Source organism: Stenella coeruleoalba (assembly GCF_951394435.1).
Source record: "Stenella coeruleoalba genome assembly, chromosome: 9".
NCBI lineage: Eukaryota > Metazoa > Chordata > Mammalia > Artiodactyla > Delphinidae > Stenella > Stenella coeruleoalba.
Genome location: NC_137155.1, coordinates 90678576 through 90701719, shown reverse-complemented (window position 1 = coordinate 90701719; position 23144 = coordinate 90678576). Strand labels below are relative to the sequence as shown.

Below are 23144 nucleotides of genomic sequence, written 5' to 3'. Positions count from 1 at the left end.
AAAAGATAGTTCCTTAGTAAATGTACAGGTCTAAACAGGTGCTGTCCAACAGAAATATAAAGTGAGCCATTTTACATTTTCTCATAGCTACATTAGAAGTAAAAGAAACAGATGAAATTATAATAACGTTTTATTTAAATATTATCAGTTTAACATCATGAATATGAAGTTTACACTCTGCATTCTAAAGTTTCCAAATCCGGTGTATGTGTATTTCACACTTGAAGCACGTTCCAACTCGCACTGGTCACATTTCAAATGCTCAACTGTGGCTGGTGGCTAGGTCCTGAGGTCTTCCTCTCCCAGCTACCTAACGCCGTCCAGCTACGCAACTTCTACCACATTCCCTGTTTCATCTTCTTTGTAGCCCTTACCAGTATCTCAGATTCCCCCCGACTCTACGAGCCCCTCCAGACGAGGACTTAACCTTGAAGGGTGCCTGGCGCAGAGCAGGCGCTCAATCAAGTCTGTCCCCGCCCGATCCGCGCCCAGGGTGGACCCAGGCCCCGGGTCCCGCCTCTCTGCGCCGCGGCCCGCGGGCGGCCGCCCCTCGCCCACCCTCCCCCCCGGCCCGCCCCGGGAACGGGGTTTGTAGTCGTGGACGTGACTGGGAGGAGTCTGCCCGCCTCGGATTTCCGCACAAGGAGCCGGGCCGCGACCATGGCGGAGCCCACGGTATGCTCGTTCCTCACCAAGGTGCTGTGCGCCCACGGCGGCCGCATGTTCCTGCAGGATCTGCGCGGCCACGTGGAGCTCTCGGAGGCCCGGCTGCGGGACGTGCTGCGCCAGGCCGGGCCCGACCGCTTCCTGCTGCAGGAGGTGGAGGTGCGGGAGGACCCGTGGGACGCCGAGGCCGAGGTGGCGGCCGGCGAGGGCTGCGCGGGCGGCGGCGGCGGCGGCCCCTCGGCCTGGCGGGTTGTGGCTGTGTCCTCCGCGCGCCTCTGCGCTCGCTACCAGCGCGGCGAGTGCCAGGCCTGCGACCAGCTGCACCTCTGCCGCCGCCACATGATGGGCAAGTGCCCGAACCGCGACTGCTGGTGAGGCTGCGGACGGGTCGGGGCGGCGGGCGGGACGCGGCGGTCAGGGCGCACGGGCCGCGGGCCTGGCCTGGCCAGCCGGAAGCGGGACCCAGCTAAGCAGTAAGAAAAGGGGTCGTTGGTCCGGGCCTGACGCCCCCCTCCGGAAGGGCGGAAGGAAAGCCCCGGGAAGGGGCCTCTCAGGGTCCTTCGCTGGGAGGCCTCCCCGCGCTCCCAGCTGCGGAATGAGGCGGAAGATCGTCGGGACTTGGACTTCTCAACAGCTTCCCCCGCCCCACATTGCAGCTTCTTCCCCCACCCCCCCGCCCCCCGAGATCTTCCACAGCACGGCCGGAATAAACAGGTTGGGACTTTTGCGTTCATTTCCACCAGTGGCCCTTTGGGGGCCATTTGAGGACCCCATGAGATTCATGGATCCTTTATCCAGAGATCGGCCCTTCCCACTTGAGCACAGTTTTACAGACGCGAGTCTGTGCTCTCTAGGTTTAGAAAGAGCGGTTTACTTTGCCTCCCCCGCTCCAGGAAACTGAGGGCTGGATGATTTGGAAGAGGTCGTTAGAGGTGGCCTCCTAGCTCCAGTCTTCCTCGGTTTCCTCTAGCCCCCCAAAGCGGAGTGGGGGGAGGAGGCATGCTTTCTGTTTAAGGTTGGTGGATGGTGGGGTGCGCAGCCGCTTGGGGTGGAGAAGGCCCAGTGCGGTCCTCTGCAGAACCCACCCACGGGCACCCTCTGTCAAGGCAGATGACTGGGGGAGGGGTCCCTTTGGCCTTAAAGCATCCTCATTCAGAATTAAATGGCTCTGGGAGGGGAGTTGCTTCATCCCAGCTTTCTTATTATCAGAGCTTATTAGACTGTAGTATCCATGGGTTCATGGAAAATTGCATAACTTCACCTGCAAGTTGAAAGTGACCCTAGGGAAGGGATTTGACAGTCTGGCCCCTCCTTCATCTGGGCCTCTGATCTAGACCTTTGTGTTCTAGGTCTACCTGCACCCTTTCTCATGATATCCACATACCTGTCAACATCCAAGTCCTGAAAAACCAGGGACTGTTTGGTCTCAATGAGGCCCAGCTTCGGATCCTTCTTTTGCAGAATGACCCCTGCCTTTTACCAGAGGTGAGTCACTAAGGAGTCACCCTCATATTGTCTGCACCTTGAAAAAAGTCAGGGGAGAACATCAACAATCTGCTTACAGAGGACAGCCTGAGGGGAAGGGGGGGTGGGTATGATACAGTGCTGGCCTTTCTGCAGTCTATGATTTTATTGGGCTTTTATACACAAGAAGTGTGGTATAGAAATAATAATAATGGCTACTGTTTTTTTGAGTTCTTACTGAATGCTGAGTAATTTGTATACCTTAGCTGATTAATAATAGCCTATGAGTGAGGTATGCCTGTCCCCATTTTACAGGGGAGGCAACTGAGGCTCGATTAAATAACTTGCCCAGGGTCACATAGAAAATGGCAGATTTGAATTTAGTTTTGTCTGATTACGAAGCCTGTGTTCTGTGAATTACCTGTTTATACTTTTGTTGACTTTTCTATCCAGGCGTTTGTCTTTTCCTGTTAATTCATAAGATGTCTTTAACGATACAGATCCCTTTTTTGGTCACATTTGTTACAAATATCCCCCCCATTTACTTTTTGGGGGCTTTAGATATTAATTTGGATTGTTTTGGAACTACATTATGTTGTTCCAAAGGTACCCATTATAACTGCTATAATGGCAGAATGAGTACATTTGTATCTGTTTAGCTATACACAAAGAATTTTTTAAACGGAAGGGTTGGAATCCCCAAAGAAAGTATTACGAGAGATCTTGGCAGGAAGGGAGAGGAGGATGCGGCAGCTATAGGGGGGCGGGGGGGGGGCGGTCTGTTTTGTCTCAGAGAGAAGGGACAGTGCAACTTCTGTTTACCTTTAGTGTTGATGAGTTTTTTTGACTTATAGAAGCTTAACATTTTTCGGTTGTTAAACTTAATGCATTTTTTTCTTTATGGCTTCTACCCGAGTACCCTGGGTCCAGCCTCATCTTGTCATACTAGACTATGTCAGTGTTCTGTGAGCAGTTGATGGGTTAGCTGCATTTAAGATAGGAGCCTGCCTTCGGTCTAATCATCTGGAACTGGAGGTGTGTGGCGTGTGGCACAAAACACGGCCACTTAGGCAGCAGGGACCTTGGACAAGCACAGTGGATGAGGCAGGAGTGGTACCTCACGTCTCGTGTGTGAAAATGCCTGGTGATTCCTTTCTGCCACACTCCTAAAGATTCAGTATGTAATATAGGTACAGTACACATAAAAAATCAATAAGGGGCAAGTATTGTGATATTGTGATTTATAATAAGAAATATATATTTGGTCTTTGTCTCTGCCCCTGGCACAGAGTTCCTAAGACCCTTGGAATTTCCTAAATTTTTTTTTTAACTTTTTATTTTATATTGGATTATAGTTTATTAACAATATAGTGATAGTTTCAGGTGTACAGCAGAGTGATTCAATTATACATATACATGTATCTATTTTTTTCATATTGTTTTCCCATTTAGGTTGTTACATAATATTGAGCAGAGTTTCCTGTGCTATACAGTAGGTCCTTGTTGGTTATCCATTTTACTTTTTTTAAAAATAAATTAATTTATTTACTTGTTAATTTCTGGCTGTGTTGGGTCTTCGTTGCTGCGCGTGGGCTTTCTCTAGTTGTGGTGAGCAGGGGCTGCTCTTCGTTGCGGTGAGCGGGCTTCTCACTGCAATGGCTTCTCCTGTTGCAGAGCACAGGCTCTAGGTGCGCGGGCTTCAGTAGTTGCAGCACCTGGGCTCAGTATTTGTGGTGTGCGGGCTTCAGTAGTTGTGGTACACAGGCTTAGTTGCTCCGTGGCATGTGGGATCTGCCCGCACCAGGGCTCGAACCCATGTCCCGTTGGCAGGCGGATTCTTAACCTCTGCACTACCAGGGAAGTCCCTGGTTATCCATTTTAAATATAACAGTGTGTACATTTCAAACGTGAGAGCAATAAAAAGTGACTTTTGTTATGTTCATGTGGTGACTTTTGGAAAGCCTCTAGGTAACCTAGGGATGGGAGCTGGTTTCCCTAATAACCAGTCATGTGATTAGAAGGTTGGAACTTTCAGTCCCACTCCCACCTCCTGGGAGGGAAAAGGGCCTAGAGATTGAGTTCAATTACCAATGGCCCGTGATTTAAACAATCATGCCTATGTAATGAAGCCTCCATAAAAAACCCAAAAGGATGGCTTTAGGAGAGCTTCCAGGTTGGTGAACATGTGGAGGTGCCGGGAGAGTGGCGCCCAGATAAAGCATGGAAGCTCCACACCCTTTCCCACATACCTTGCCCTATGCATCTCTTCCATCCAACTATTCCTGAGTTATATATCCTTTTATAATAAACTGGGCATAGAGACTCAAACCATCATATCTTAAAATATAAACTACTTTCATTAAACTGTGTGATACTGGTTCCAGAATGTACAGGAGATCAAAGAAAACAGATCCTAGACCTAGCCCCCAAGTCAGAATAATCTATTGCTTCAAGATTTACTAGAGCTGAGCAATTAAGACCATATGTGCTTAATACTGTCTTGTAGAAGCCTTAACTTACACTCATTTTGTGAGTTTTTTTACATTTTTATTTTAATGCTTATATTTTTCAAAAAACTGTTCTGGCTTCCTGTTTCTTTTTTTCATTAATTGATTCTCACTTCTTTCCTTTTTCAGATGAGCTTTGGAATCATTCAAATTCCTAAAACTATTTTATAGGAATTCTTTGGGGGAGGTAGGAATTGCACTAAAATTATGGGTTCATTTTAGAAAATTGGCATCACAATCACAGGCAGCATACCGTGTTTTGGCTTACTGATTGAAGTATAATTGATGTGCAGTATTATGTTGGTTTCATATGTGTGACGTTTAAATACATATGGAATGATCACCATGGTAAGTCTAATAATCATCTGTCTGCATACAAAGTTATTACAGTATTATTGACCATATTCTTTATGCTGTATATTATATCACCATGACTTTAAAAAAATTTTTTATTGGAGTATAGTTGATTTACAATGTTGTGTTAGATTCTGCTGTACAGCAAAGTGAATCAGTTTTACAGACACATATATCCACTCTTCTTTAGATTCTTTTCCCATGTAGGTCATTACGGAGTATTGAGTAGAGTTCCCTGTGCTATGCAGTAGGTCCTTATTAGTTATGTTTTATATATAGTAGTCTGTATATGTCAATCCCAATCTCCCAATTTATCCCTCCTCCTTTCCCCTCTGGTAACCATAAGTTGTTTTTTTTTTTTACATCTGTGACTCTATTTCTGTTTTGTAAATAAGTTCATTTGTATCATGTTTTTAGATTCCACATATAAGCAGTATCATATGATATCTTTGTCTTACTTACTTCACTCAGTATGACAGTCTCTGGATCCATACGTGTTGCTGCAGATGGCATTATTTCATTCTTTTTTTTTTATGGCTGAGTAATACTGCATTGCATGTATGTACCACATCTTCTTTATCCATTCCTCTGTTGATGGACATTTAGGTTGCTTCCATGTCCTGGCTATTGTAAATAGTGCTGCAATGAACATTGGGGTGCATGTATCTTTTCGAATTACGGTTTTCTCTGGATATATGCCTAGGAGTGGGATTGCTGGATCATATGGTAGCTCTAGTTTTAGTGTCCATACTGTTCTCCATAATGATTGTACCAATTTACATTCCCACCAACAGTGTAGGAGGGTTCCCTTTTCTCCACACCCTTTCCAGCATTTATTTGTAGATTTTTTGATGATGGCCATTCTGACAGGTATGAGGTGATACTTCATTGTAGTTTTCATTTGCATTTCTCTAATAATTCATGATGTTGAGCATCTTTTCATGTGTCTCTTGGCCATCTGTATGTCTTCTTTGGAGAAGTGTCTATTTAGATCTTCTGCCCACTTTTTTTTTTTTTTTTTTTTGCGGTACGCGGGCCTCTCACTGTTGTGGCCTCTCCCGTTGCGGAGCACAGGCTCCGGACGCGCAGGCTCAGTGGCCATGGCTCACAGACCCAGCCGCTCCGCGGCATGTGGGATCCTCCTAGACCGGGGCACGAACCCGCGTCCCCTGCATTGGCAGGCGGACTCTCAACCACTGCGCCACCAGGGAAGCCCCCATGATGATTTTAATAGCCACTGATGATCAGAAGGTGCCATTTAGAGAAGCTGTCCTTTATTGGCTTAAGAGATACAGTGAAAATGAATGTCCTAAGTGTTGCTTCACTTCTGTACCAGGTCTGTTTGCTCTACAACAAAGGTGAAGCCCTGTATGGTTACTGCAACCTCAAGGATAAATGCAACAAGTTTCACGTGTGCAAGTCCTTTGTCAGGGGAGAGTGCAGGCTGCCGAAGTGCAAGCGGTCTCATCAGCTAATTCACGCTACATCCCTGCAGCTGCTGCAGGACCAAGGATTGAATATTCCAAGTGTCGTTAATTTTCAGATAATTGCTACCTACAAGCACATGAAGCTGCACAAGATGCTTGAAAATAAAGGTGAGACTCTCAGAGGTAGACAAAACACTGTCAACAGTGTAGTGCTGAGCTGAGAGTGAGTCTGGGGAAAAAGCACTTCCTAGGTTAATTGCTGCTCTGTCCTTGGGGAAGCTTCATCAGTCAACATTCTATGATATGGAGCTGTGGTTCTAACCAAAGGAGGGAAGGGATGGAGTTTATTTTCAGCGCTGCCAGCTAATAGCCTCTGCCCAAGTGTTTGAACAGTGTAGCTCCTCGGTAAGTTGGGGGTCAGGAAGTAGGAAGAACAGTCTTAACCGCTTTGGTAGGTGAAAAGAGGAGGGAGGTGGGCTAGTGACTAGAATCTAGGTAAGGATAATGTAGGGATGGCTTTCTTTCATTAAATTGAGTTAAAGTTTTTTCTTAAATTTTTAGGAAATTTTAACGACATTACAGAAGAATTTGGAAAATAGAGAGTAAAAATAAAAATCACATATGACTCCACTCACTCTAATCCATAATAATTGGTACTATTTAATTATAGACCCTTCAGTCCTGTTACTAGAAAATACTAGTCCAGTGGTGGTCAAAGTCTGCATTAGTTTAGTATCTTTCGTTTTCACGTTCTACTGCATCATAAATATCTTCTCATATTGCCACATAGTCTGTCCTTTTTTAAGGTCTATAAAGTGTGGCTTGGTTTTCTTAAATCACAATGCAAGAGTACTTACTCCATTAGATTTGCTTATAGCTGAAAATCAGTTTCATTGGGTGGTGGGCTTTGGAGAATTGCTGATAGGAAAACCAGATCATCAAAGTCAGAGTCCCTAAGCTTTACTATGGAATTTTCTTGTGTTGGGATGGTAGTGGCCGACTATGAGTGGTGGTTTGAAGGTAGGGAGGGTTCTGCATGTACCAGTGTCAGAGGCTGTGTAGTTGTGTCCCTAAATGGTGGCAGGGACATTCTGCCCTGTACTGTGGGTAGGGCCTGTTATTCTCTTGATCTGGTCTTGTTTAGTGGGTCTCTCCTAGCTATGAAATGTGACTTTCTGCTTGCTGTTGAGATATATAAATATATATGTATATTTTACTCCGGAAGACACGAACTCTCCAAATACAAAGTGTTGGGAGTTTTATCGGTGATCTGATTAGCTGGGCTGATGATCCCAACGTAGAATGAAATTTAGAGTAAAGGGGTATGTCAGGAAACCTCATCTTTTTCTTCTTCTTTTTAGATAATTCAGCTTCTTCTGCTGAGCATTCCCAGGGCCTTGAGAAACAAGGAGTACACGTAGCTAGGGCTGCAGAGGCTGGTCCTCTGGTCTCTGGCCCTGCTGCGTCAGCCAAGAAGCCATGTGCAGGTAAACCTTAGAGGACGTCAGCGAAATAAGAAGAACGTTGTCCAATTGGAAGGTCTGAAAACAAAGCTTCTGTTGAGATTTAATTTGTAACCATTCACTCATTTAATCGTTTATTAATAATAGCCATAATGATACCTACCTCACAGGTGGTGGTGAGAATTAAAGAAGATGGAGAAGGAGAAAATGCCAGATTGGGAGGATAAAATTGGGGGTGCGTGGTTGAGGATGAGGTTAGACATTGAACAGGCAAAGGGAGAGTAAAACCTGAGAGTAGATGAGGTCAGTCCTGGGCAAATCCTGCAGTTCCTGAGAGCTTTCCCCGGGCTGGCCGGCCAGAGCTCTTAAAGGGGCAGGCTCCTGCGGACTTGTTCTGAGACCCAGCCAAGTGCTTTTCTGTACGCCCATATACATAGTTTTTACATTGTGGTATTCAGGGACTACATACACTTTATGCTCTTTTTTTTTTTTTTTTTGCTTAATATTCCATAAGCATCTCTCCATATTTGTTCACATTTATCATGTGTAATCATTTTCATGCACAGATACACTAATGTATCATCGTTTGCTTAACTAGTTCCATTATTCTGGGATATTTTGATTCTAACAAATTTTGAATATAACTCTTTTCTTAAAATCCACACAATATTAAGTTTTTACGTTATTCTTTACTTTTGCTTCACGTATAGTTGCTGAATGATACTCTTGATTTTCATTTCTTTAAAAATACATGCGGGAATTCCCTGGCGGTCCAGTGGTTAGGACTCTGTGCTTCCATTGCAGGGGGCATGGGTTAAAAAAAAAAAAAAATATATATATATATATATATATATATATATATATGCAAGTAAATATTCTTCCGTATGTCTTCTTTCCATGTGTCTTTATTTTGTGTAGTTTGTACATGCCCTTTAATTGCTGGGGCCCTCCTCTGTGCTGATGTGACTTGGCCTTTAATAGGCTCCTTAATTTTCGTAAAAGCATGTTGACTGGATATGATATGATATCCAACTCTCGTGGATCCATCCTTGGCCGACACTGCAGAGTATATAACTTACGGGTGCTCACCAGAGACTTCTACCTCACTCTGTGTACTCTCCATTTCTTTTACCAAAGTCTCAGATTCCTGTAGTATGAAGGATGCGTAGCTCATACATTCCTCTAAGTTGTATCCATTCTTTCTGTGATCAGGATGGACCATCAGAAATCTATATACCTCGCCCATTCCATACTGACTTCTCCCTTCCCCCCTTCTCTCTGCCCCTGCCCACCCAGCTGTCTCTTTTTAGTTGTACCTGGTGTTTATTTCCTTGTTTTCATCAAGGGGTACCACAGAGAAGCAGCTTTGTGAAATTCTTTCCTGTGTTTGTTGTATTAATAGCCACAAATGTTGGTGTGTAAAGTTTTTTTTCTTTTTTTTAATTTAACTGTCTGGCAATAACATAACATTTGAGAAATAGGGCCAACGTAGTGAGCTTTTCATCAAGCTAAATTTATTTAACTTAGATTTTTTTTTTTTTTTTCGGTACGTGGGCCTCTCACCGTTGTGGCCTCTCCCGTGGCGGAGCACAGGCTCCGGACGCGCAGGCTCAGCGGCCACGGCTCACGGGCCCAGCCGCTCTGCTGCATGTGGGATCTTCCCGGACCAGGGCACGAATCTGTGTCCCCTGCATCGGCAGGCGGACTCTCAACCACTGCGCCACCAGGGAAGCCCCTAGAAAGTTTTTAATCATGAAAACTTTTCTTTTCCATTGGGGGAGGTGTGCAAAACTGTCCTTTTTAAAGTGAGAAGGTGCTGTGTTTTCTCCTAATGGACAGTAAGAGCCACGCAACTTATGTTAAGCTCTTCATTTTGCTTGCCAACAACAGTATTTCTGAAAGCTCTTACGTTTTGCGTATTTGCTTCTTTTTTCTTAGTTACAATTTCTCCGGTGCTAATTAAAAAATTATCTTTATATTTTATTATTATTATTTACGTTTTATTCTTTTACTGTTATATTTCTTTTGTAAGCCATGTTAAATCCTTAATGGAAACAGTATAGTGTATAAATGCATATTCTTTACATTAAAAGACTTAGTAGATTTTTACATTATTGTGTTTTTTTTATATATATATATATATATATATATTTTTTTTTTTTTTTTTTTTTTTTGGCCGTTCGCGGACCTCTCACTACTGTGGCCTCTCCTGTTGCGGAGCACAGGCTCCGGACGCGCAGGCTCAGTGGCCATGGCTCACGGGCCCAGCCGCTCTGCGGCATGTGGGATCTTCCCGGACCACCGGGGCACGAACCCGTGTTCCCAGCATCGGCAAGCGGACTCTCAACCATTGTGCCACCAGGGAAGCCCCTCTTTTTATATATCTTATAATTATGCCTTTATATATGAAGTTGTTGACCCTTTGTAATCTTTGTTGCAATATTTTATTCAATTCTATAATATTGCATTTTAATCTTAGTTCCATTGGTATTCATCCTATAAAAACATTTTATGTAATCATACCTGTCTCTTATTTTAATTTGATGGTTCAGCTGTTAGAGAGTTATCAGATTAGAATTTCTTTGGCAGTTTATCAGGGCTTATGAGATGAAGCTGCACATCTGTAGGCTTCACAGATTCCAAATACCCTAAATTGAATAACTGACTTTCCTCCAGACTTGTTCCTCCTTTTGTTCTTTATTTTGGAGTGTCAGCACCAAATGACTTAAGCCAAAAACCTGCAAATTGTCCTATACTTTTCCTTTCTTCTTATTCCCTGTGTCAGATTGGTTACCCCGTGTTGCAGAATTTTCCACTTTAAAAATCTTGCAAATTTTTATCCTCTCTACCCCTTTCTTTCCATCCCCAACACACTGCCTTTTTCTAAACCCTCATCACCTCTTGCATTTAATTTACAGATTCATAACTCAGTGGTTTTCAAGTCTGTCTTGGGAGAGTTTTTTGTAGGAAGTGCGAGATGGACCCCTGTTCCACTTCAAGGATGGTACCCCCATTGTAATTTTTAATATAATAGGCTTTTGTGGATGTCATTGATCTGCTTACCACCCTTCTCTCCCCCTGCTGCCTGGTTGACCTTTTGAAATGCAGACCTAATCGTATTGCTTTTTTCTGCCATAACCTTCATTGGTCCCCATCACGGAGGATAGAAGTCATAAAACTCAAATCCCTACAGGGACTAGAAAGTTAAGATAAATGGATAAAGTGAGGTGGATGTGAGAGGAATGGGGGAATAGAGGAAGTGCCGTGGCAAACTGTCCCATCTAAAAGGGACAACTGCCTCTTGCTTCCACGTGGGAATGCGGGGCCCAATTTGACGTATCATCCAATTTGTCAAAAGCAGCCACAAATCCAGAAATTTTTATGATAAATTTTCTGATTTTAAAATATTGACTTTTAATTGAGTTCTTAAAATGCAGCCCAATATTGCGTGTATTGACCTACTTGCAGTTTTGGGGATGTGCCATTTTATCTTGTGACTCTATTTGCAAATGATGCTCCCCGTAAGTGCCACTCCTTCCCTCCTCCTGCCTCAAAACCTGGCAAAATTAGATTATTTAAAATGTCAGGTTAGCCTTTCCTGACCCCAAGACAGGCAGCTCTCCTAGTGTTCTCAAAGCTCTAGCACTTCGTACATTGCATTGCAATGCTTTTATTCCCCGGCTTTGAGCAAAAACATTATTTACTTTTTTGGTAATTACAACACTTGGTAGTTAAATAGTTTTTGCCGTATAATGAATTAAACTCTGCGTTTGAATCTGTTGATTCAGTATCATATTGCTCTCGTTGATTCTCTTTCTCCTCACATGTTTTTAGTATTCAAAGGATCTTTTTTCCCTGAGGAATGTGTTATATAAGGTAAACATCATTTTGATGCTTCGGTTTGAATTGTCTAGGTCTAAAATTAATTCTTTATGACTTATGTTTATGATACTAACTCTTTCCATCAAGGAATTAAGTCTTCATTATTGACGTATTTCTTGATTTCTTTCATTATAATTTGTTCATGTTTTTGTCTAGGTCATGAATATCCCTTATTGCATAAATTCTTTCTTGGCTAAATATATCTGTATTGCTACTAAGTATGGGAATCTCTATCTTCACAATGCTATTGATTTTCAAAATATTTGTCTTTAGGTGAGTTGTCTTTGTTCTAACAGTATTAGATGGCTTGTCTGGTTTTTTTTTTTTAAATATAAAATTGTAGCTGCAAAAATATTTGTCTTATGTATTTCTATTATATCTTTTTGTTAAATAAAACTGTAATAAGATATTTTTGGATATTTCCTCATTTAATATGAAGTTAATTATTGGTTTTAAACAAATATTCTCTATTATAATAAGGGAAATAACATCCTTTATTCTTGTTTATTAGAAGCTTTTGGTAGGAATTGGTATCTTTTGATATAATCATATAATGTTAATCATTTAAGTTACCTAATATGATTATATTCATGGTTTCCATGATACTAAAACATCCTTAAGTTCTTGAGTAAGCTCCACTTGATAATGCCATGTATTCTTTTAATGTATTTTTTATCCTATTTGGTAACTTTCAAGTGTATGCATCTAAACATTCATAAATAAATTTCATTTATATGTTATATGTGTATGTAATAATTGCCTTTTTATTGCTATATTCTCAAAATATAAATTTTATTCTAGGTACTGTTTTGAATTTTTGTAAATTGATTTGTAATGTTATTATAATTTTTTTTTTTTTTTTTGCGGTACGCAGGCCTCTCACTGTTGTGGCCTCTCCCGTTGCGGAGCACAGGCTCCGGACGCGCAGGCTCAGCGGCCATGGCTTACGGGCCTAGCCGCTCCGTGGCATGTGGGATCTTCCCGGACCGGGGCATGAACCCGTGTCCCCAGCATCAACAGGCGGACTCTCAACCGCTGCGCCACCAGGGAAGCCGTATTATAATTTCTATTAAATTTTCTTTACAGCTTTATTGAGATGTAACTGACATATAACATTGTGTAAGTTTAAGGTGTACAAGGTGATGATTTGATACATCTGTATACACACATATATTGCAAAGTGTTTACCACAATAAGGTTAGTTAGCACATCCATCCCCTCACATTCATTATTAGTTTTAAAATAATGTATTATGTATCCTTGAATTACCCTTATTATTTAGGAATATTTTTCCAAAAGAATTTTTTTTGGGGGGGGCAAATACAATAATATTGTAGAAATTTTGGAGAATACAGGAATTAAGTATTAAGAAGGAAGTCATATAATCGCCCATAATATGACTGTGTAGAGACAATCACTGTTAATAATGTAGGATATTTCTTTCAGTCTTTTTCCATGTACATATTCTTAAATATTGAGAGTATACTATAAATACAATTTCATATTATACTCTTCTGGATTGATATTGTTTTGTAAGTATTTACCCACATAATTGAAAGCATTCACAATTATATTTGATAGCTGCATTATAGTTTTTAATGTATCATTTATTAATCATAGTCCTATGGTTGGGCATTTATTATTTGCTACATTTTAGTACACTTGATTTTTTTTTTTTTATTTGGTTGCGCTGGATCTTAATTTTGGCAGGCGGGTTGCTTAGTTGCAGCTCGCCAGCTCCTTAGTTGCAGCATGCAGCCTTCTTAGTTGTGGCATGTGAACTCCTAGTTGCAGCATACATGTGGGATCTAGTTCCCTGACCAGGGATTGAACCCGGGCCCCCTGCATTGGGAGTGCGGAGTCTTAACCACTGTGCCACCAGGGAAGTCCCACACTTGAGTTTTTTAGAGTAGTTTTAGATTTATAACAAAATTAAGAGGCAGGTGCAGAGGTTTCTCATATACCCTCTGCTCCCACACATGCATAGCCTCTTCCATTATCAAGATCACTCACCAGAATGGTGTATTTTTTAGCAAGGATGCACCTACTTTGTTTTTTTTTAGATGTTTATTTTTAAAGATTAAAAAAATTTATTATTTATTATTATTTTTTTAAGGCAAATCCATTTATTCATTATTTTTGGCTGCATTGGGTCTTTGTTGCTGCACGGAAGCTTTCTCTAGTTGTGGTGAGTGGGGGTTACTCTTCGTTGTCATGCACAGGCTTCTTATTGTGGTGGCTTCTCTTGTTGTGGAGCACAGGATCTAGGCACACAGGCTTCAGTAGTTGCAGCACACGGGCTCAGTAGTTGCGGCGCGTGGGCTCTAGAGTGCAGGCTCAGTAGGTGTGGCACACGGGCTTAGTTGCTCCGCAGCATGTGGGATCTTCCTGGACCAGGGCTCAAACCCGTGTCCCCTGCATTGGCAGGCAGATTCTTAACCACTGCACCACCAGGGAAGTCCCAGGATGCACCTACACATCATTATCACCCAAAGTCCATAGTTTACCTTAGGGTTCACTCTTAGTGTTGTATATACTATGGGTTTGGATAAAAATATAATGACATATATCCATTATTCTAATATACAGAGTATTTTTACTACCTTAAAAAGTCTCTGTGCTCTGCCTATCATCTCCCCTCCCCTGCCCGGCAAACACTGATCTTTTTATTGTCTCTATAGTTTTGCCTTTTCCAGAATGTCATATGGTTGGAATTACACAGTATGTAGTCTTTTTTTTTTTTTTTGCGGTATGCGGGCCTCTCACCGTTGTGGCCTCTCCCGCTGCGGAGCACAGGCTCCGGACGCACAGGCCCAGCGGCCATGGCTCACGGGCCCAGCCGCTGCGCGGCATGCAGGATCCTCCCGGACCGGGGCACGAACCCGTGTCCTCTAGCATCGAACTCTCCCCCGCCCCTGCAGGCGGACTCGCAGCCACTGCGCCACCAGGGAAGCCCCTGTAGTCTTTTTAGATTGGCTTCTTTCACTTAGTAATATGCATTTAGCTTCCTCCATGTCTTTGGGGGCTCATTTCTTTTTGGTGCTGAATGGTATTTCATTGTCTGGATGTACCACAGTTTATCCATTTACCTACTGAAGGACATCATGGTTGCTTCCAAGTTTCGGCAGTTATGAATGAAACTGCTATAAATATCCATGTGGATATCCGTGTGGACATAAGTTTTCACGTTCTTTGGGTAAATACCGAGGAGTATGATTGCTAGATCATATGGTAAGAGAATGTTTAGTTTTATAAGAAACCACCAAACTGTCTTCCAAAGTGGCTGTACCACCCTTTTCTTGTCTTGTTGCATTAGCAAGGACTTCAGTTCCACGTTGAAAAGAAGAGCTGAGAGGGGACAACATCGTTGTCTTAAAGCTTTGAGTTTCTCACCATGAAGTCTGATATTAGTTGTACTTTTTTTGTAGATAGTCCTTATCAAGTTGAGAAAGTTCCCCTCTACTTCTAGTTCACTGAGAGTTTTTATCACTAATGAGTGTTGGATTTTGTCAAATGCTGCTTCTGCATCTATTGATATAATCATGTGGTTTTTCTTTTTCAGTTGGTCAGTGTAATGGATTATGCTGATTGATTTTCAGATGTTGACCCAGCCTTGCATATCTGTGATAAATCCTACTTGGTCATGGTGTATAATTCTTTTCAGACTTTTTTGGATTCGATTTGTTAATATTTTGTTGAGGATTTTTGTACATACGTTCATGAGAGAAATTGGTCTGTAATTTTCTTATTATGTCTTTATCTGGTTTTGGTATTAGGGTAATGTCAGCCTCATAGAATGAGTTAGGGATTATTCCCTCTGCTACTGTTCTCTGAAAGAGATTGTAGAGAATTGGTATAATTTCTTTCTTAAATGTTTTGTAGAAATCACCCATGAACCCATCTCAGCCTGTTGCTTTCTGTTTTGGAAGGTTATTAATTATGGATTCAATTTCTTTATGATCTATATGATTTAAAAAATTAATTACAAGTATTACTTTGATAAACACAACAATATTTTTTAATGTGAAATTTAAAAAAAAACCAACAAATTTCTAACAATGCTGGCAGTCACTGTCTACTGAGCATGATGAACTAGATGTTCACAAATAGGACACGGAGATTTATCCCAGTGATTTTCCTTGCACAGTTCAATAAAGATCAATCTGATATTGACCAATTACTGGTAGAAGTTCTCAGGGAAAGAAACCTGAGTAAGTAGGTGGCACAAGGAGCCAGTTCTCATTTGCTACCTTATTGAGGAAACTAAGACTGTTCTTAAATGGAAAAGAGCTGAAAACATTTTCCATAACATTTGCCTCATTAAAGTGAGGCTAACTGCTAAACTTTGCTTCTTGGTTCATATTTCATTAATTAAAATACTTTACAGATAAAGATACTGATATAATTATGTCATTAAGAAGAACAGTACATTAATGATTCTATATTTGTTTTTTTAATATCAAAGGTTATTCATGTGAATTGAAGGTTTCTAACATGGTTGATGCCCTAAATGTAAAGTCACATTTTTGGAGCTTGTTTCTAAGGTGTAAAGGATGACCTATAAAGTGTAAACACACTTTTTTGTAGTATCTACTGGAACTGCCAAAATCCTCTAAAATACAAATGAAAGCATCTGAAACAAAAGCTTCAACATCAAAAATCAGTAGAAAAATACTCACAGAAAGAGGAATGGGAGAAAATAGCCTGAGACCAATAAAAAAAAATGTAATAGTACAAAAAGAACAAAGCCAAAACCAACTGTAGAAATACAAATTTCAAGCAGAATGTTAGATCTGCTTGGGATCTCTAGAAGAGATCTAGAGGAAAAACAGATTAGGATAAAACTACTTTAATGTGTTTGTAAGTGCTATAAAAATTAAGATAATACTTAAATGTTTTATGCTTAGTAAAAGTATATAACTATATAATTAAGTCTATACTATAGCCAATCAGTAATGCCAAAGATTAATTGAAAAATCAAATTCAAGACACGGAAGGACTGAGTAAGAGAGTTATGGTATTACCAGCACAATTATTGACCTAAGCATTAGGACACGGCAATACAATTGTAGATTTTTTTTTAAACTTTTTTATTGGAGTATAATTGCTTTACAATGGTGTGTTAGTTTCTGCTTTATAACGAAGTGAATCAGTTATACATATACATGCATCCCCATATCTCTTCCCTCTTGCATCTCCCTCCCTCCCACCCTCCCTATCCCACCCTTCTAGCTGGTCACAAAGCACTGAGCTTATCTCCCTGTGCTATGTGACTGCTTCCCACTAGCTATCTATTTTACATTTGTACATATTTGGACATATATACACTACCACTCTCTCTTTGTCCCAGCTTACCCTTCCACCTCCCCATGTCCTCAAGTCCATTTTCTAGTAGGTCTGCATCCTTATTCCTGTCTTGCCCCTAGTTCTTCATGACCCTTTTTTTTTTTAGATTCCATATATGTGTGTTAGCATACAGTATTTGTTTTTCTCTTTCTGACTTACTTCACTCTGTATGACAGACGCTAGGTCCATCCATCTCACTACAGATAACTCAATTTTGTTTCTTTTTATGGCTGAGTAATATTCCATTGTATGTACATGCCAACAACTGTAGATTAAAAAGAATTTCTGAGGAAGTACTAGACTAGCAGCTTAATCAGGGTTGTAATGAGGAGCATTTCCTAGAATTGGAAACAAAAATAAGCCGAGCTTGAAGTTCAAAAATGTTCCCAGTGTCCTGTCAAATATTATCGTTTAAAACAAGAAATCTGAATAAATATTTTAAATTGTTGAACTTTAATAATAAAGAACGTTTTTGGCAACCAAGAAGGGATAGTTAACATTTAAAGAAATACCAAATAGAATTATTTTGGAACTTGGAATCTACATAAAAGGCCATAGGGCTTCCCCGGTGGCACAGTGGTTAAGAATCCGCCTGCCAATGCAGGGGACAAGGGTTCGAGCCCTGGTCCAGGAAGATCCCACATGCTGCAGAGCAACTAAGCCCGTGTGCCCAGCTACTGAGCCTGCACTCTAGAGCCCGCGAGCCACAACTACTGAGCCCGAGGGCCACAAAAACTGAAGCCCACACACTTAGAGCCCGTGCTCTGCAACAAGAGAAGCCACCCAATGAGAAGCCCGCACACCACAACGAAGAGTAGCCCCCGCTCGCCGCAACTAGAGAAAGCCCGCACAGCAACAAAGACCCAACGCAGCCAAAAATAAAAATAAATTAATTAATTTAAAATAAATAAATAAAAGGCCACAGGGACTTAAATCAGTATCCTTAAGATACATAAAGCTAATATGTCTCATCAATGTTGAGAAATCGTGATAATTATAACAGCTTCCGTTCACTGTACCTTACCTGTGTGACAAGTACAGTTCTAAGTCTTTTTACTCATTTAATTATCAAAACATAGATGAGTTAGATCAGTACTGCCCTTAGACCTGGGCAAGAGGGCTCTGCCTGGGCCTCTAGAAGCTTCTCTCTGCTCATAATTTACACCATTTAGGCACCAGGGAAATGCTTCTCCACATCACTTATACTATGTCCTCAACACAAAAGGTGATCGCTTCAGAAAGCTGTGCCGACATTGGAAACGTGGTTTTAGACTTTGCAGAGGATTTCACTGATGTAAACATGCAGGTAAACAAAAACAAATGAACTTATCAAGTCCTGCCTTTCAGATAGCGTGGATGCAATAGAATCTTACAAAACGAAATAGCTTTTTCCCAGTAGTTTCCAGTGTCCATTTTCCCTCCTCTTTGTGTTCTAATCAGTAGTTCTGGAGATACTCACAAATTATATAACTTCAACATTGCTGCAGGTGCACATGGCAGCTGGGGAACATTTTTCGTTATTAAGCAATTCATACTCCTCGACATTTATATAAGTAGTTTTCCATTTTGCACGTCAGAAGCAGGATATCGATTCTTTCTGTTAGCACATTGAATGTGGGTATTGGATAGTTTGATGTTTTGCTTTTATAAAAAGATCCTTAAGATTTCATTAAAGTTTCAAAAAATTAAATGGGGAGCTGTACTTCACCTCATGATGTAGGAAGTCCCAAGAAAAAGCTAGGTAACCTACAAAATCATAACTTTTCTTGAGCCCAGGAGAACTGTGGTCACAAGTCAACCAACGTCACTGAAGTCCAAAGAGTGGCAAGATTCTGCAAAGAGAGATGTGACCCCAAAACGATTTCACCTTTGACAGAGCATAGGGGTAGAGGCGGCCCTTACGCAAATGGGTAAGATGAAATCAGGTAAATTTTAATGAATTCTTAAAGACCAAGTGTGGGCTAGCATGTCAATTTATAATAGGTATAGCAGAGGACAACACAAAAATTATTCAAGAACAGCCAAAGTAAATAGACTCAAATGATTAATAGGTAATCTCCCCCTAACACACACTTTTGAAGACATGACTCCATATTATAGCAGTGTTTATGAACACAGTGAAAGACGAAAAGAAATTATAATACCCAGCTGGACAAGCGGTCTGAAGGCTGACATTCTCATGCACTGCTGGAGGAAGGGTCTACTGAAGACAAGTTGGCAAGATCGTAAAAATATACATCTCTTTGATTGAGTAATTCCAGTTTCAGAAATTTATCATGTGATGATAATAAAAATATGTAGAGGGATTTACTTACAAAATTGTTTATATTTGTTAGGGTCCTAGCAAGAAACAGATGGCACACTTAAACTGGATAAGTGGAGAGAATGTAACGAAGGACTATTTCCAAAGACATGAGTCAGATTCAGGGAAGCCTACAAGGGTCGGTGGAGTACTTGGGCTAGCAGTGATGGGGGCGCCACCCTACGCATGAAGGTGCAAAGGAAGGGACTGTTACAGGAGCCCAGGGAGAGTAGCTGTAGGACAGAACCTCCCACCAGATGAATTCAAGTTCTTATGTTCATGGACACCACCATCTAGTAACCCTTCAGGGAGGACCTGGGGAGATAAATACGCTTGTGTCCCTCTTCTTCTGCTGTCTGATTTCTTGCTGGTACCTCCCATTGATCAAACCCACAGGAGAGGGAGGAAGGTCAACGATGCAGTCTTGCAAAGGTCAGCTTCCTGAAGCAAATAGCATGATGGAGACGGGTAGAGGCTGAACATGGGCTAATAAAATATCTAGCACAATGTCTGATGCAGCACTACTTATGGTGGTAAAATACTGGAAACCACCTATGTGTCCAGCATTAGGGAATTTGCTGAACAACTTAAGATAGGTTCATATATGGGAATACAACGCCACCATTAAAAATGATGTCCTGGAAGTATTTACTAAGGTGAAAAAAGATGCTCATAATATATTGTTGAATGAAACAAAATTTTCTGTACAGTCTGGTTCCAATTTTATATCAGTATTCTGTGTGTGTGTGTGTGTGTGCGTGCATTTATGCATTTGAAGTGTCTGGAAGAGCGTATGGTCTAATGTTAACAGTGCTTCTTTTGGAGTGGTGAGATTACAGATAATTTTAATATTCATAACTTTGCTTCTTGGTATAGTCTGCTTTTTTTTTTTTTTTTTTTTTTGCGGTACGTGGACCTGTCACTGTTGTGGCCTCTCCCGTTGCGGAGCGCAGGCTCCGCGGCCATGGCTCACGGGCCCAGCCACTCCGTGGCATGTGGGATCTTCCCGGACTGGGTCACGAACCCATGTCGCCTGCATCGGCAGGCGGACTCTCAACCACTGCGCCACCAGGGAAGCCCCTATTCTGCTTTTTCTACAATGTGTAACAAAAAAAATTAAAGCTCCTTTTTAGAAAAATGAGAAATACGGCATAATCCCAACTTAATTCTGTGAGTTAAATAGGTGCTGTCCTTAACACTGACAAGGAAAAATCCTTAAAAATTCTATTAGAAGCCAATTTCATTTTTGAACATAGTTACAAAATTCTTAAATGAAATTCCAACAAAGAATTGAGCAATAATAATTATTGTATATAATTAGATGCCAATTATAATACTGAGTGACTTACCTGGTTATCTAACTTTTTCATACAGCACTATGAAGTAGGTATTAACATTTCCATTTTTAGGCGGGAAAACCAAGGCTCAGAAAAGTCATGACCAAAGTTACATGGCTATTAAACGATAAAACAGTATTCAAAGTCTTAAACCCTGTCTTTACCTAAACCCTGTGTTGTCAACCACAGTGTGACTAAGCCGAACTTATCTCCAAGCTTACAGGATGAGCAGATCACAAAGAAAACTCTGAATATATTACTTCATGTCAACAACAGAATGAATAGTGAACATCAGAAGATTATAGACACTGCACAGACATTGTATAATATTTAACGGACTCTCAGAAGCTAGAAGCAGGTAGATACTTTATTAACTTGGCATCTGTATCTTTAAAAACAAGTTAACGTGTACATCAACTATACTTCAATTTAAAAAAAGGTCATCACACTAACTATAAATTAACTGGTCACTGTCATAATTATTTAGAATACTTTTAGGGATTACTGTCATTGCTTTAAGATGGCAAAAGTGGTTAGAAAAAAAAAAAGATCAAAACATTTGTCTAGTAGCCTGATGGAAATTCAGTCATTAATTCAGTAAATATTTATTGGGAACATACTGTGTGTCAGGCACTGTACCAGGCATTGACCAATTAATGGCAAAGGATAATAATAGCTAACATTAAAGTAGAGCTTGCTATATGCTAGCTTTTTTCCTAAGCACTTTAGATATACCAACTTGTTTAATCCTTATACAACCCCAGGAGGCAGGTACTATTACAATTGTTCCATTTCATAGATGAGGACACTAAGGCACAGGGGCTAATGCATCATAGCTAATAAGTGATGGGGCTGTGACACAAGATACAGATAGTCCTAGCCTAAGGGTCTAAGCAATTAACCATTGTGTAAATACCCCTCTCTAAACAAGAAGTAATGGTCTCTGTCCTCATGGAGATTTATGATTTAATCGCAAACAAAGACATGAAACCAAACACAAAATTAAATACACAGTTTCAAATAGTAAATGCTAAGGAAGAAGAGACTAACAGGAATCGCTTACTTAGGTGGGGGCAGGGCAGTCAGGGAAGACTGGGCTGAGGAGGAGCCCATCAGATGAAGGGTGGGTGAAGGGCCAGGGCCAGTGGGAGAGCCCAGTAGGGGGCCCTGGGACGATGCCTGGAAGGATGGTCCCAGCGGCTGGATGTCCCTGCAGGAGTCTGTGAACATTTGCAGGTCATGCTGAGCAGCTGGTTTTATTTGAAGAGTGATGGGGAGCTTTTGAAGTTTTGTTTTTTTCGTTTTTGTTTGTTTGTTTGTTTTTTGCGGTACGCGGGCCTCTCACTGCTGTGGCCTCTCCTGTTGCGGAGCACAGGCTCCGGATGCGCAGGCTCAGCGGCCACGGCTCACGGGCCCAGCCGCTCCGCGGCATGTGGGATCTTCCCGGACCGGGGCACGAACCCGCGTCCCCTGCATCGGCAGACAGACTCTCAACCACTGCGCCACCAGGGAAGCCCTGAAGTTTTGTTTTTATATTAATGAAGTGTTTGTTTTCACTACAGATGTTTCATCTGCAGACGTCTTTTATTTTTTATTCACCTGATGGCTAATCCGTCCTGCACATGGGACTCACTCCAACATCTTCTGTGGTCACGGGTGATGGCGCCTGAGTTCCGCTCTGGCCTGAGTCTCAGGCAGACAGGCCCTCACACCCAAACCTGGATTTCAAGTTGATTCTCAGAAGTTTAGAGGGACACAGTACTGAGGGTGGTATGACGTAGTTACTATTATAATTATTCCCATTTTGCAGATGAGGAAACTCAGGTACAGGAAGTGGTGTTTGCCATAGATATCATCAAATGGCCATCATAGACCAAGTCCAGGATTTATTATTGAATCGGAATAGCGAGTTCTACATTGGCGGTTTCTGTATACTTAGTTTACCACACGGCAGTCATTGTACTTTTATTTCATGGTCAAGCTGTGCGGTCCAATATGGTGGCCACTAGCCACATGTGGATGTTCAACCTTAAATTCATTAAACTTAAACAACATTAAAAATTCAGCTCCTCAGTCACACTGGCCACACTTCGAGTGCTCATAGCTATTTGTGTCCAGCAGCTACTTCACTGGACGGCACAGACTTACAGAACAGTTCCATCATTGCATACAGTTCTTCTGGACAGCACTGATCTAGAAATGTCTTAATTTGCTCTTTTAAATGGTGAATGAGCTCCACACAGAGCTGTTTGTGGGCAGGTAATTTTATCATCCGGCTTCTCACAATTTTTATCCAGAGCCTATAAAATTCAAATTTTGTAAGCATATTTTATTCTTTGGAGATTGTCATTTCCTAAAGGGCAGAGATTGGTTCTTTCTCTTTTTCCGTGAAGAGC

General features: G+C 41.4%; 1 protein-coding gene across 2 annotated transcripts; it reads left to right on the top strand.

Annotated features, from left to right (window-relative positions):
- Nucleotides 1–39: 39 nt before the first annotated feature.
- ZC3HAV1L (ZC3HAV1 like) lies at nucleotides 40–13305 on the top strand. Of its 2 annotated transcripts, XR_013829796.1 has the most exons (6): nucleotides 40–1037; nucleotides 2016–2151; nucleotides 6328–6586; nucleotides 7780–7905; nucleotides 11920–12036; nucleotides 12638–13305. XR_013829796.1 is itself a non-coding variant. In XM_079931659.1 (5 exons), exons 1-5 carry the CDS (start codon nucleotides 661–663, stop codon nucleotides 11958–11960), a joined length of 939 nt encoding a protein of 312 aa, XP_079787785.1. In that variant the 5' UTR covers nucleotides 40–660; the 3' UTR covers nucleotides 11961–12391. The 2 variants fall into 2 exon arrangements, 1 of the variants encoding a protein (XP_079787785.1); XM_079931659.1 differs by lacking the exon at nucleotides 12638–13305 and having other exon boundaries at nucleotides 11920–12391.
- The last annotated feature ends 9839 nt before the right edge of the window (nucleotides 13306–23144 follow it).

Excerpts from the sequence above, each read along its gene's own strand:
- ZC3HAV1L (XM_079931659.1), top strand. The coding sequence starts at position 661 with ATGGCGGAGCCCACGGTATGCTCGTTCCTCACCAAGGTGCTGTGCGCC. Across the intron at positions 2,152-6,327 it reads ACCCCTGCCTTTTACCAGAG|GTCTGTTTGCTCTACAACAA; the intron begins GTGAGTCACTAA and ends CTTCTGTACCAG. Across the intron at positions 6,587-7,779 it reads CAAGATGCTTGAAAATAAAG|ATAATTCAGCTTCTTCTGCT; the intron begins GTGAGACTCTCA and ends TCTTCTTTTTAG.